Source organism: Daucus carota, chromosome 4, assembly GCF_001625215.2.
Source record: "Daucus carota subsp. sativus chromosome 4, DH1 v3.0, whole genome shotgun sequence".
In the NCBI taxonomy this organism is placed as follows: Eukaryota; Viridiplantae; Streptophyta; class Magnoliopsida; order Apiales; family Apiaceae; genus Daucus; species Daucus carota.
Window position 1 is genome coordinate 17,945,443 of NC_030384.2, and position 14,067 is coordinate 17,959,509.

At 39.8% G+C, this 14,067-nt stretch overlaps 1 protein-coding gene across 1 annotated transcript; it reads left to right on the forward strand.

Annotated features, from left to right (window-relative positions):
* Positions 1-479: 479 nt before the first annotated feature.
* Positions 480-2,252, forward strand: LOC135152388 (uncharacterized). Its single transcript, XM_064092568.1, has 2 exons — positions 480-1,027; positions 1,138-2,252. Exons 1-2 carry the CDS (start codon positions 509-511, stop codon positions 1,804-1,806), a joined length of 1,188 nt encoding a protein of 395 aa, XP_063948638.1. The 5' UTR covers positions 480-508; the 3' UTR covers positions 1,807-2,252.
* The last annotated feature ends 11,815 nt before the right edge of the window (positions 2,253-14,067 follow it).

The following is a 14,067-nucleotide window of genomic DNA, read 5'->3' on the forward strand; positions in this document are numbered from 1 at the left end:
TGTGTTGTTCCAGTTCAAAAAGTCCGGGGTGAAGCCTTTGTACGAGTTGCGCTTCCGCTCGAGGGAGTGTGGTTTAGGGTCCGGGTTCATCAGCCCGGTTAGTCATCTGAGCACGCTGAAACACTGGAACGGTGAAGTTCTCATGCTCAAAGGTCTGGATCTGGCATTTATGCCATATATAGTTACGGACGATAAGCAGGTTAGAACGGATTTTGGTGCTCCGGGTGCGGAGGGGGAGTTCCGGGATCAGCTGGCTGAGTTTTGTACTTGCATCGGGTTCCAATTGACCCGGGACACATTTATGCAGCATGATAAGCTGCACGAGGGTGGCTGTGAGTCGTATTCTTTTATTGATCCTTAGTTTTGCTTTCGTAGTGTCTTGTCCGGGTCTTCCCGTTTATAGTTTGCATATTCCCTTAGATTTTGTATCTTTGTTTTTTGCTTCTGACCCGGGTTCTCTTCCTTTTTGACAGGTCTCCCTTATTTTAATCCGGATCTCTGGAGTATCATGTCTGCTAAAGACTCTTTTGCTGCTGCACTTAGGAACTTGGGAGGTGTCCATGTGCCCCCAAAGCCCCAGCCGAAGAAGAAATCGGGGAAGAAACCGGGGAAGAAAGGGGAGTCCGGGTCCTCTCGCCAGGGGACGGAAGGGACCGGGCAGTCGAGTGCTACCCCGGATGCTACTCCGGATCCTAAACTGCGGGTGGAGGATCCGGAGTTGGTTGCTGATGCTGAGGAGGTGGAGAGCCCGGTCCACGAGCCAAAGAAGAAGCGGAAAAAGACTGATTCTTCTCAGAAGCAAGTGATTGACATGACGGTGGAGGACCCGGGTAGGTCGGCTATGGAGGTGGTGGATCTTGGAGTCGAGGTTGGGGGCGGTTCCCGGCCGGCTCCTAAGTTTGGCAAGTACCCGGTTAAGAAAGTGCTCGGGTTGATGTCCGAACTTCCCTCTGACCAAGACTGGGAGATGATGGAGGATGAGGGTCTCGCCACGAATTTCAAAGAAATCGGGAACTTGTGGGGTCAGGTATCTTACAATCCGACTCCTCTCCCTCTCTTTTTTCTTGTACTTTGCTTTCCTTCTTCATTTTCGTAATTTCCGGTTTTATTGACCCCGGTGTCCTGCTTCTTTTTCAGCTTGGTGGTCGTCTGGCCGGGTTCAATACTCATGCATTGAACAGCTTGAAGCAGGAGAGGGATCTTTCCGTGAAGAGCCTCGCTCGGGTCACGAAGCTGGAGAAGGATCTGGATGTGGAGAAGTCAGCCCGGGAGGCTTTGGAGTCCGGGGTGGCTTCTAAGATCAAAGAGGCTGAGATCCGGAAAGAGGCTGAGCTGAATCAGAAGATTAAGGATGCTGGGACCCGGGCTGACAGCGCTGAGAAGAAAGTCACCGGGCTGGAGAAGGAGGTGGCTGATCTGAAGAAGCTCTTGGAAGGGAGAGAGGAACCGGCGAAGGTTATTGCGGAGTTCCAGGAGTCCACCGCTTATGCGGATGCCTTGGCCGCTGCCGGAGCTCTCGAAGTTGTCCGGTGTTGGCATGTTGCCGAGCGGCACATCAAGACTGACCCGGAGGCTTCCTTGCAGAGCTTTATAGAGCTCTATCTGGCTGCTAAGGACAAAATTAAGGCTGGGAAGGGAGAGCCGGATCCTTACGAAGGCCCTTCTCCTAGCTTTCTTCCTCCTGCCAACCCGGGTGTCGATGGCGATCTAGATTCTTCTTCTGCTGATTCTGAGCCGGCTGATGAGACTCCGGTTGAGAAGACTCCGGCTGATGAAACTCCTGCTGATGAGACTCTTGCTGACTGATCCTCTTCTCTTTCCAGTTTGTTTATATTTGACTTAAGAACAATGTTTTTTGTAAGACTAAGAATGTTTGCCCGGGGTCTATTTAGACCCGGGTTCGTTGATGTTTGGTTGCTGATTTGATCGAATATTTTCTTGTCGTATTTGTTTGTGAATGCTTTCTTTTTGCTTCGTACATTTCTTATCCAGATTGATTGCTTTAGAATAATTATGCACTTAGAAAATTTTTCTAAGTAGAGATGATACAGGTGTTGCCGGGTGGAGTATGCCCGGATTGATTACTTATAATGATTGCTTAAGTATGTTTGACTTAGAAATTTTTCCAAGCAAATAAGATAGGTGGACCCGGGAAGAGCTTACCCGGGTTGATTGCTTTGTATGTGTTTGCACTTAGAAAATTTCCCAAGTAAATGAAATGGATGGACCCGGGCAGAGCTTACCCGGGTTGATTGCTTTATACATTTTTGCACTTAGAAAATTTTCCTAAGTAAATAAAATAGATGATCCGGGTAGATCTTATCCGGGTTGATTGCTTTATACATGTTTGCACTTAGAAATTTTTCCAAGCAAATAAAATAGATGATCCGGGTAGATCTTACCCGGGTTGATTGCTTTATACATGTTTGCACTTAGAAATTTTTCCAAGCAAATAAGATAGGTGGACCCGGGGAGAGCTTACCCGGGTTGATTGCTTTGTATGTGTTTGCACTTAGAAAATTTCCCAAGTAAATGAAATGGATGGACCCGGGCAGAGCTTACCCGGGTTGATTGCTTTAATATGTTTTTGATTGCCTTAGAAATTTTCTAAGTAAATAACAATATATATTCATTAGTAGCAAAAGACTTCATTGATATTCAGAAGATTACACAGCTTTGATAATGATCAAAAGTACATGATTGCTTTTTAGGGATATATGGCTGTCTTCTAGGATCCTTCCTTCTCGTTGATTTTACTGATAGAACTTCCTCAACCTAAGACCATGCCAGGTGTTGGATACTTCTGACCCGTCCATATGCTCCAATTTGTAGGTGCCCGGCCTTAGGACTTCTTTGACTTTGTAAGGGCCTTCCCACTTAGGCATCAGCTTGCCTGTGTTGGTCGGATCAGAGGCTTCGGTGTCTCGTAGGACAAGGTCTCCTGTTTGAAAATTCCTAACCCGGGATTTTTTGCTGAAGTGATCCCGGGTCTTCTCTTTGTATTTTTCCATCCTTGCGATTGCCTGGTCTCGGACCTCATCTACCAAGTCCAGGTTGACCCGGAGTCCTTCTTCGTTCGCAGTTTCATCAAAGTTGATTGCTCTGTGGGAAGGTGACCCGACTTCGATTGGGAGCATTGCCTCCGTTCCATAGGCCAACTTGAAAGGAGTTTCTCCGGTGCTTGTCCGGGGACTGGTTCGGTATGACCAAAGAACATGTGGTAATTCTTCTGGCCATTTGCTCTTGCTTTCTTCTAGCCTTTTTTCAATTCTCCTCAGGAGGATCCGGTTGGTGACCTCTACCTGGCCATTTCCTTGGGGATAGGCGACTGAAGACTTCTTGTGCTTGATGCCTCTTTCAGCCAGGTAGCTTTCAAAGTCCGCCCCTATGAACTGGGGTCCATTATCTGAGACCAGGACTCTTGGTAGCCCGAATCTCATCAGGATGTTGTCCATGAACCGGATGACATCTTGCTGATTGATCGTCCGCATTGCCTTGGCTTCAACCCACTTGGTCATATAATCAATGGAGACAAGCAAGTATCTGAGGTCTCCTTTAGCCCGGGGAAAGGGTCCCATGATGTCTATTCCCCATACAGCAAAGGGGATCGGGGATAAAACTGAGGAAGGTAGGACAGGGCTTACCCGGGGCACGTTGCTGAACAACTGACAGTTCTTGCATCTTTTCACAAATTCCATAGCATCTTGGTGTATGGTTGGCCAGTAGTAGCCTTGCCGGATGATTTTATATGCCAGGCTTTTTGCCGACATGTGATCTCCACAGATCCCTTCGTGGACTTCCCTCAAGCAGTACTCAGATTCTTCCGGGCTGATGCATTTTAGGATCGGGGCTGAGTAAGTTCTACGGAATAGGATCCCGTTTTCTACGAAAAACTTGGCCGCCTTAGCTTTTAGTCTTTGGGCTTTTCCTTTGTCTTCGGGTAGCTCTCCCTTCTCTATGTAGTTGATCAGGGGAGTCATCCAGGTAGGGTTGTCATTGATTTCAAAAACTTCTTCGTGCTCGATTGTTGGTTTATGCAGCTCTTCAAAATAAACCGAGCTTTCCAAGTCAGCTGAGTTCTGGACAAGTCTGGAGAGGTTATCTGCTTCCGAATTTTCTTCTCTGTTGATTTGTAGAATTTTGTACCCGGGGATCAGGGTAAGGTAACTTTTTACCAGGGCTTGATACCTTGTCAGGATCGGGTCTTTGGCGAGATACTCTCCGTTAGTTTGTCTGACTACAATCTGGGAGTCACTGTAGATGGTGAGGTTTCGGATTGACAGGGTCTGGACCAACCTCAATCCTGCTAACAGGGCTTCATACTCTGCTTGATTGTTGGTTGCTGCAAAGTTGAAAGAGATTGCTGTTTTGATGGTGAATCCATCCGGGCTCTTTAGGATGAGTCCGGCTCCTGACCTTTCGGTTGTTGAGGATCCATCAACGTGGAGTATCCAAGACTCCGGGTTAGGTTTTTCCGGGGCTTCCGGTTCAGTTTCCATAGGAGTTGTCTGGTTTTCTGGGAAGTTGCATTCTACCACAAAATCTGCTAGGACCTGGGCTTTGACTGCTGTCCGGGGTAGGAATGTTAGGCTGAACTGGCTAAGTTCGATTGCCCAGTTCACCAGTCTCCCGGAGATGTCAGGTTTGTGAATGATTTTCCTCAAAGGTTGGTCTGTGACAATCCTGATTTCTCTTCCTTGAAAGTAGTGCCTGAGTTTCCTGGATGCGGTGATTAGTGCAAATGCGAATTTTTCTAAGTTGGGATATCTGGTCTCCGCATCCTTCAAGACTTGGCTAACATAGTAGACGGGCTTCTGTTTCCCGGCTTCCTCCCGGATCAAGGCTGCCCCGACGGCCAAGGGACCGGCAGACAGGTATAGATAGAGAGGTTCTCCGGGTAAGGCTTTTGTCAGGATTGGGGGTTTGGACAGATATGCTTTGATTTCATCAAGGGCTCTTTGGCAGTCCGGGCTCCATTCTACTAATTTCTGATTTTTTGCCCCTTTTAACAATTCAAAGAATGGTAGACATCTTTCAGCAAGTTTGGAGACAAACCTTCGGAGTGCCGCTAAGGACCCTGCTAGCTTCTGAACTTCCCTTTGAGTCCGTGGTGGTTGCATTTCTTGAATTGCCTTGATCTTCTCCGGGTTGGCCTCGATACCCCGGTTGCTTATCATAAAGCCTAAAAACTTTCCAGCCTCTACTCCGAAGGTGCATTTGTCCGGGTTGAGTTTTAGTTTAGTCCTTCTCATGTTCTCAAAACATTCTCTGAGATCTGAAATGTGACCCGGGACTGATGTTGACTTGGAGATGATGTCGTCGACATAGCATTCCAGATTTCTTCCGAGTTGGTCTTTGAAGATTTCATTCATTGCCTTCTGGTATGTAGACCCGGCGTTCCTTAACCCGAAAGGCATCAGTTTGTAGGCATACACCGCCCGATGGGTTATGAAGGCTGTTTTGGCTATGTCTGCTGGGTTCATCTTAACCTGGTTGTACCCGGAGAAGGCGTCCATAAAGCTTAACATCAGGTGTCCTGATGTGGCATCAATGAGCTGATCAATGCTTGGTAGAGGATAAGGGTCCTTGGGGCATGCTGCATTCAGATCCGTGTAGTCGACGCACATTCTCCACTTGCCGTTTGCTTTCTTAACCATGACTACGTTGGCGAGCCATTCCGGGTATTTGATCTCACATATGATATCCGCCTTCATTAACTTGCCAACTTCCTCATCTATTGCCTTCTGCCTCTCCGGGGCGAAATTTCTTCGTTTTTGTTTAACAGGCTTCTTTTTTGGGTCGACGTCAAGGCTGTGCATTGCCAATGATTCATCCAACCCGGGCATGTCGTCCGGGCTCCAGGCAAAGACATCTGCATAGCTCCGGAGTAGTTGGATGAGTTCCTCTTTAAAAACAGTATCCAGGCCTTTTCCAATTTTGACTTTCCTTGTCGGGTGTACGCATGAAACTTGATTCTTTCAACCAAATATCAACATAACACATATAATACGGAAATTCATTTTTAGGGTTGCGCTATATAATCATGCGCAATAACTGACCTAGGAGAGTTTTAGAGATTAGCCCGTACCTCATAGTTGTAACCACACAACTCCTATCACGTAGGTAAGTTCTCAAACGTATTAGTGAACAAAAAAATACCTTACAAATTCTGGCTTAAGACTTATTAAGAGTACGAATACTCAACCTTACCGTTCACTATATAAGCACTCCATCATCATAGGAATGGGGGTAGAAATGTATCTACATACATCTTCTAAGGAGTGTTACTCCTTATATTGAAGACTCTCACACAATCCTCTATTCATCTTGTTTTTACCCTTGGAACATATTAAACAAGTAGGGTTTATACTATCGATGATGCATAAGTATGGGATTAGCCCCATTCCCATCGATGAATCTAGGATCTTTTTCCTAGATAGACCCTTTGTCAAAGAATCTGATAAATTATTTTCCAACCTTACAAAATTTCAGGTCACATAATATCTCATTAAGCGTTTGATTGATTTCTAACGTATCTTCAAATGCTTATTCAATTTAGTATTACCGGTTTCCTGAACCTGTTCATGTTAAAAGGAGCCTGTTAATACTCTTGTTTGCCCCAAACCCCCTGGACCCATGCAAGTTTGGGTGCCAAAACTAATCAATTTGTGTTTTCAGGGTGTAGAGAAAAGAAGAATAGCCATGTAAGTTCTTGATAGTGGCTATTCAAGACACATGAAAGGAGAAAATTCCCTACTCACGGATGTGGTTATAAGGACCGACCCGGTTGTAATCTTTGGAGATGACAACAAAGGTTTCATAACGGGATATGGTCAACTAAAGGTTGGAAATGTTCTCATTGAAGACATATCTCTGGTTAAAGGACTGTAACACAATTTGTTAAGTATTAATCAGTTCTGTGAGAAAGGATACGATGTAACATTTCACAAAGAATCTTGTTTGGTTTGAAACTGGAGAGATAAGGATCTTACTCTACGCGGAGGAAGAAAATCAAGTTTATAGCCGACATTGACTCAACAAGCAAAGGGGAGGTCAAGTATTTCTATAGCAAGACCTCTACTGATGAAAGTTGGTTATGGCATTGAAAGCTCTCGCACTTAAATTTCAAGATAATGTATTCTTTGGTTAAGAGGGAATTAGTGAGAGGTATGTCACAGATGAATTTCTGTCAAGAAGGTATATGCGATGCATGTGAAACCGGAAAGTCGAAGAAACCATCATATAAAAGCAGAGGTATGTTTGACATGGTTCGCCCCTGCATCTGATCCACTTGGATCTCTTTGTACCAGTCAACATCATGTCTATTTCAAAGAAAGTATATGCTTTGGTGGTATTCGTTGATTACTCCAATACACATAGGTATTGTTCTTACATTCAAAAAAGGAAGCAACACAAGTCATCATTGCATATCAAGAAAATTGAAAATGAAGCTAACTTGCCTATGCGAGCAATTAGATCTGATAATGAATCTGAATTATATAATAGAATTCTAAATGACTTCTACACGGACAAGGGTATCTCAAGGCAGTATTCATCCCCTAGGACTCCGCATCAAACAGAATGGTGAAAAGGAAGAAAAAGAACCTTGATTGAAGTTGCAAGGACTATGATAAATCAATCAAGACTTCTAATCTATTTTTGTTATAAAGTCGTGAATACCACTTGCTACACTCAAAACTAAACCCTGATATATATATAAAGACCTGGAAAAGACAACATATGAAGTAATGGCCAATCAAAAAACATCACTAAGTTGCTTTCACGTATATGGTGAGAAATGCTTTGTGCTTAAGGATGGTCGAACATAAACAGGTTCTCAAGCCACCAAGAACCTCCCTGTAATTTTACAAAAGCTACCTGCCTCTGTACTATCATTATAGAGCTCCACCAATGAGCTTCTATGATAATTCTAGGAGCTTCCTAGAGAGTTCCAATATCATAGTTCCCGAATAGGTTCCTTGGCAACCAAGAACCTCCTTATGGAACCTGCTTTCTCAGCATACAATAGTTTCATCAAAATAATATCATGAATCCTAACCCATCCACACTTGGTGAATCAGGACAATATCTAATTATGGGCCTCCAATATTGCGATAACAAAATTTGGGTACAACAACTAAATCATATAATTATACTATGAGTATTATAATAAAACATTTTAAATTCAGCTATAATATGTACTTCCAATATTTATAAATCATAGGACTTAATGTTAACATTTCAAATAGATATTATGCCTATAGATAAAGTAAGAGCTCTTAGGGGCAATGGAGGGTATTGTCTAGATTCAATATAATCAGGTACTACACGTGAGATGCCACTCCATATTTTATGCATTTAATCATCAGTTTAATTAAGCAATGTTAACCTTTATGATGGTACCAAGAATGATAGTCTGGTTATATTATTTTCTTTTTGTTGTAAATCTTGTAATATATACTATTAAACTATACAACGGTAGGACAGAAACTATCTTATAAAGTATAAAGAGAACAGGAGGTGGAGAGAGAAAGTAGTTGTATTTCAGAATATAATTCACTTCAACTGAACCAGCTATTTATAGAGGTTGGTTGATGAATCTTCCTAACTAAGATTCACAATACTTCTAGGTTAAGTATTATGATTCTTCTCGAGTAAGTATCGTAAGTCTTCCTCGATAAGCTATGCGAGTCTTCCTTAGTAAGTTTTGCCAGACTTCCTTGATAAGCTTTGCGAGCCTTCCTTAGTAAGTTTCACCAAACTTACTTGTTAAGATTTGCGAGTCTTCTTGACTAAGCTTTTGACAATCACTTAATATATTATTTTATAACACTCCCCCTTGATTGTCAAATGCGAGTTATCATAGAGATTGACTGCCTCGTTAAAACCTTGCAAGGAAAAACCCAGTGGGATAAAAACCTTGTCGAAGGAAAAAGAGTACAGTCTCCCCCTGAATTAAATTACTCACATTTCGACATCTTGATCCAGTAGACTTTTTAATCTCCGTATACCCATATTACTTCGTAACTTCTCAAATGTTGATGTCGGTAATGACTTTGCAGGTTTATCCACCAGGTTATCGGATGAACGGACTTGTTGTACATCAATATCACCATTTTCTTGAAACTCCTGAGTATAGAAGAATTCTGACAATATGTGTTTTTGCTCGATCTCCTTAGACATGTCTTTCCTTGAGTTGTCTTAAACAAATACATCATTTTCTTTCTTTATGAATTTTTAGTAACTTTGTTTGTGATCGCCCAAAGTGAAGATCTGACATGTATCCACCATCTTTTAGTTGGGCCAGAATTGAATCCCGCCAACAGGTTCACAACAAATGCAACATAAGGGCTCCAATTGCATGGAGGTAGGAAATTTCAGGTCCGATTGATTCTTCATCCTGTTTTCTAGGACAGAAGGGATCCTTTTCAACTTCGAGTGATCGAACAACCATTGGCGTGGTTAGTGGATGAGCTTTGTCCATGTAGAACTGATCAACGACCTTTTCAGTGTAGTTTGATTGATAAACAAATATGCTTGAAGATAAGTGCTCCACCTGTATACCTAAACAAAACCTTGTCTTTCCAAAATCTTTCATTTCAAAATTCATTTTTCAAATAGTTAATAGCATTGGTAATATCTTCAGAAGTACCAACAATATTCAAATCATCCACATATATAGCTAACATAAACAGTTGGTGAACGTTCAATAAAAATGCAAGGACATACCTGGTTATTAACATATCCATCATTCAATAATTATTTCCTAAGCCTGTTGTACCACATAGGATCAAATTATTTTAACCATATAATGATAGTTGTGATATAACATAATATAAATGTCGAGGCTTAGTGTCCTCTATCTTTAATCCTTCAGGGATTTTCATATAAATACCACTATCAAGTGATCCATATAAGTATGCTATCACAACGTCCATCAGACGTGTTACCAAAGCCATACTCATTAGAAAATTAAAAGTAACTCCATCTATTACAGGAGTATATTTCCTGGTGATTAAAGTTATACCCATTAAGAAACAAAAATGACTCTATCCCTTATAGGAGAGTATGTTTCTTGATAATCAAATCCAGGTTTCTGAGAGAATCCTTGAGCTATCAGCCAAGCTTTATATCTCACAATTTCATTTCTCTCATTTCATTTTCATACAAATACTCATCTATTCCCAACAGTGACTACACCAGCTGGTGTTTGAACTATAGGTCCATATACATTTCCCTTGCGCAAGGATTGCAATTCTTCCTGGATTGCAAATTGTCATTTTGGCCAATCATATCATTGTCGACACTCTTCCACACTTTGTGGTTCCGGATCGGAGTTCATAATAATATCACATACATATCATCAATCTCAATACTCTCACGATCTAATCATCTCATTGTCGACACTTTAGGATCGGAGTTTATCATAATATCACATATCACGGAAAAACATACACATCATCAATCTTAGTACTCTCATGATCCAATAATTCCCCTTTATGTACATAAATCATTGAGATCTCATAACTTTCAGGTACCTTTGCTTCTATGGAAGCATTTGCCACTTTTGGGGCATTTGCCACTTCCAGGGCATGTGCCACTTCTGGGGCAATTTCCTTTTCAGGAGTATTTGTTACAGCCACTTCAGGGGCTTGAACCTCTTCAGGAGGCAATACCACTTCTGGGGTATGTATTTGTCACTTCTGGGACAATATCATCTTTCAGAAAGAATCCCATTTCTAGGGATTTTGTTTCAGCCACTTCAAGGGCTCAAACCTCTTCAGGAGGTAATACCACTTCTGGGGTATATTATGGAATAGTTGCCACTTCTTGGCAAGTCTAATTAATTTCCGTTTCATAATACAATAACCTCTACAAGGGGTAATACCGCTTTTAGGGTATATATAAAAAAAAAGCCTGCCGCTTCTGGGGCAAGTACAATCAATTTGTAATTTCAGAGTACAATATCCAATGTATGAATAGGTCTCCCACGCTCCCGGCGTGCTTATTATACTCTAACCAATTCTTCAAGAATTGCTTTATAAATCAGGATTTCAATCCTTACCAAAGCATTAATAGCATGTATGTGTGATAATATGTCTAAAAATCACTAAAAGAGTTCGGCATTTGATTATCAATATTTTGCATATAAATAACTCTTTGAAGTTATGACCCATATTATTAGTAGATCATTATAATTCAGAACTGATGCATTCGAAGATATCACATAATTTATGCAAAATATTTTCTCCCCCTGATTTAGGGAATATAGATTCACCAAAATGACAATCAGCATACCGAGCAGTAAAAATATCACCAGTTAATGGTTCTAGATACCTTATATTAAACGGACAATCAAAACCAACATAATACTAATTGTGCCCTCAGTGTAGTTCTTTGTGACAATGAAATAAGGGCACATTTTTCAATTATCAAAAAGTCCTCCACTAGTATCTCTGAAATCCTTTTAATGACATGTTAACCAAACGTTTGTCTATGGAAATCATATGATTCAATTGTAGGTCATATAGCTCTTAACTCTATTGATTATTTAGGCAAATAATTTGGTAAAGGCATATAAGGGACCATTGAGTTGACGCATCAATTAAAACGATAAAGTACCTAAATGTGCCAGAAGAGGATGAATAGGACCACAAATATCACCTTGAATTCTTTCTTAAGAATTTCAGGGATTCAGTTTGAAGCTTAACTAGGGATGATCAGACAATCAATTTTATTAAGGAACATACTGAACAAGGAAGTTCATCTTGGGGTATTACCTTTTGAGTTTTAAGAGGATGTCCTATAGAATTTTAATAATACGACGCATCATAGATATTCAGATTTTAGGTCTTCATGGATGTGATGTCTAAGAAAGATAATTGGTTTGGCATTTTGTTAAACAGCGGGGATTATTTTCTAAATCAATAGTATCTTTTAGGCTGTTAGCACTAAGGTTTAATATCACATCAAGGAACCAAGAAAGATAATTATACCCGAAAATATCCAAGGCAACAAACTCTAATTTTACAGGGTTCATCATTCTGAATGTAAAATAAATATATAAAACATGACCAATCAATATTTCAAGTTAATACAGAAACAATTTAATATCTATACAGTATGATATAACTAAAAAGTTTTAACGGCATCGTCGCCATTAACAAATCAAGCAATAGTAAATTCATAAGCAATAACAATAGTAATAATTGTAAAATGAGTAGAGCTGGATCGTACCTTATTTCTGTGAAAGTCGCAATTTTTAGAGTGGGTTAGTTTGTACCTGTTTATGATGTACTTTGTTTGGCTTATCTCAGTTTGGCAGAGTCCTTCTTTGACTTATCTCAGTTCGGCAGAGTCTCGTGCTGATAACGTGTTGTAAATCTTGTAATATATACTATTAAACTATACAACGATAGGACAGAAACTATCTTATAAAGTATAAAGAGAACAGGAGGTGGAGAGAGAAAGTAGTTGTATTTCAGAATATTTCAGAATATAATTCACTTCGACTGAACCAGCTATTTATAGAGGTTGGTTGATGAATCTTCCTAACTAAGATTCACAATACTTCTAGGTTAAGTATTATGATTCTTCTCGAGTAAGTATCGTGAGTCTTCCTCGATAAGCTATGCGAGTCTTCCTTAGTAAGTTTTGCCAGACTTCCTTGATAAGCTTTGCGAGCCTTCCTTAGTAAGTTTCAACAAACTTACTTGTTAAGATTTGCGAGTCTTCTTGACTAAGCTTTTGACAATCACTTAATATATCATTTTATAACACTTTTTGACATATGGATCATCCATTTCATGGCTTGATAGGGCTATTAGCGTTATAAACGCGTAAAAATGCATGAAGCAATAAAAAGGTTATGGCAAAATGGTAAATATATACAGACGCAAATATACACAATAACAGACAAATGAGTTATCACGAAGAAAAATACAAATATGATGTAACTGATGAGATAGGATAATGGTTCTTATTCTTATCAAAGTATGTTTGATTAGATGCGTGATTATATTATTCGATTATACTTGGCTAACTAAATTTTACCAATATAAAGTAACTATTGTATTGAATAGAAACATAAATATTTTTTCATACATGTCTGACATGTCCTTATACAGAGTGATTAAGTTCATCTCTACAAAAGTATGTTTTAAAGTGGTTTATTTTCTTTTTCAGTAATTAGTGTTTATATTGTGCTTTATGCTAGACTATAAATATGATTTCTTATAAACTTTTCATACCAATACAAGTCAAGTTTAAGGCTAAGCAAAAAACCGATTTGTAACCGATTGTTATAAACTTTTCATACCAATACAAGTCAAGTTTAGGGCTAAGCAAAAAACCGATTTGTAACCGAAACTGAACCGAAACCGGGAAAAACCGAAGAAAACCGATCTGAATGTAACCGATCCGAAACCGTAACCGAAAAAATAAAAACCCATCCGATTTAAATGGTTCGGTTCCGGTTATATCTCCAAACTGAACCGAACCGGTTATTTAAATAATAATTAAATAATGAATATTATATATATATATATATTATATAATCTATTTTTGGCGATTTGATAGAATGATATTTGTTAGTGCATGCTGGCATTTTAGACATTATGTTATCGTTTGAAATTTATGAATAAGTTTCACTTTTACTATCTGGTTTGATTAAGGTTAGTTCTTTAGTTTATAACTTTATATATAAGAGATGCATTGCCTTTTTTTGCTCTGCATTTTTTAAGATAGATTTACCACCAGGAATACTTTTTAAAATGTTAATTTACAAATTATTATCAAGTTGCAGAACTAGGACTATATCAGGAAGTTAACTGATTTCCAATTCATATAAATTCTGGACCTTCACAAGTTGAAGTCCCTTTCCGATTATTCGCTGCTTATTTTTACTAGTTGTATGTTTTATAATTACTGGAACACTATCTATGGTTCTATTTCTAAATGCGGCCAACCAAAAAGTTGTTATCAGAAAACAACTTGCATTGTTGTATCTGATATAAAATTTGTATTGTGCCTATTGTCCACCGGAGTTATAATTTATAACGTATATTA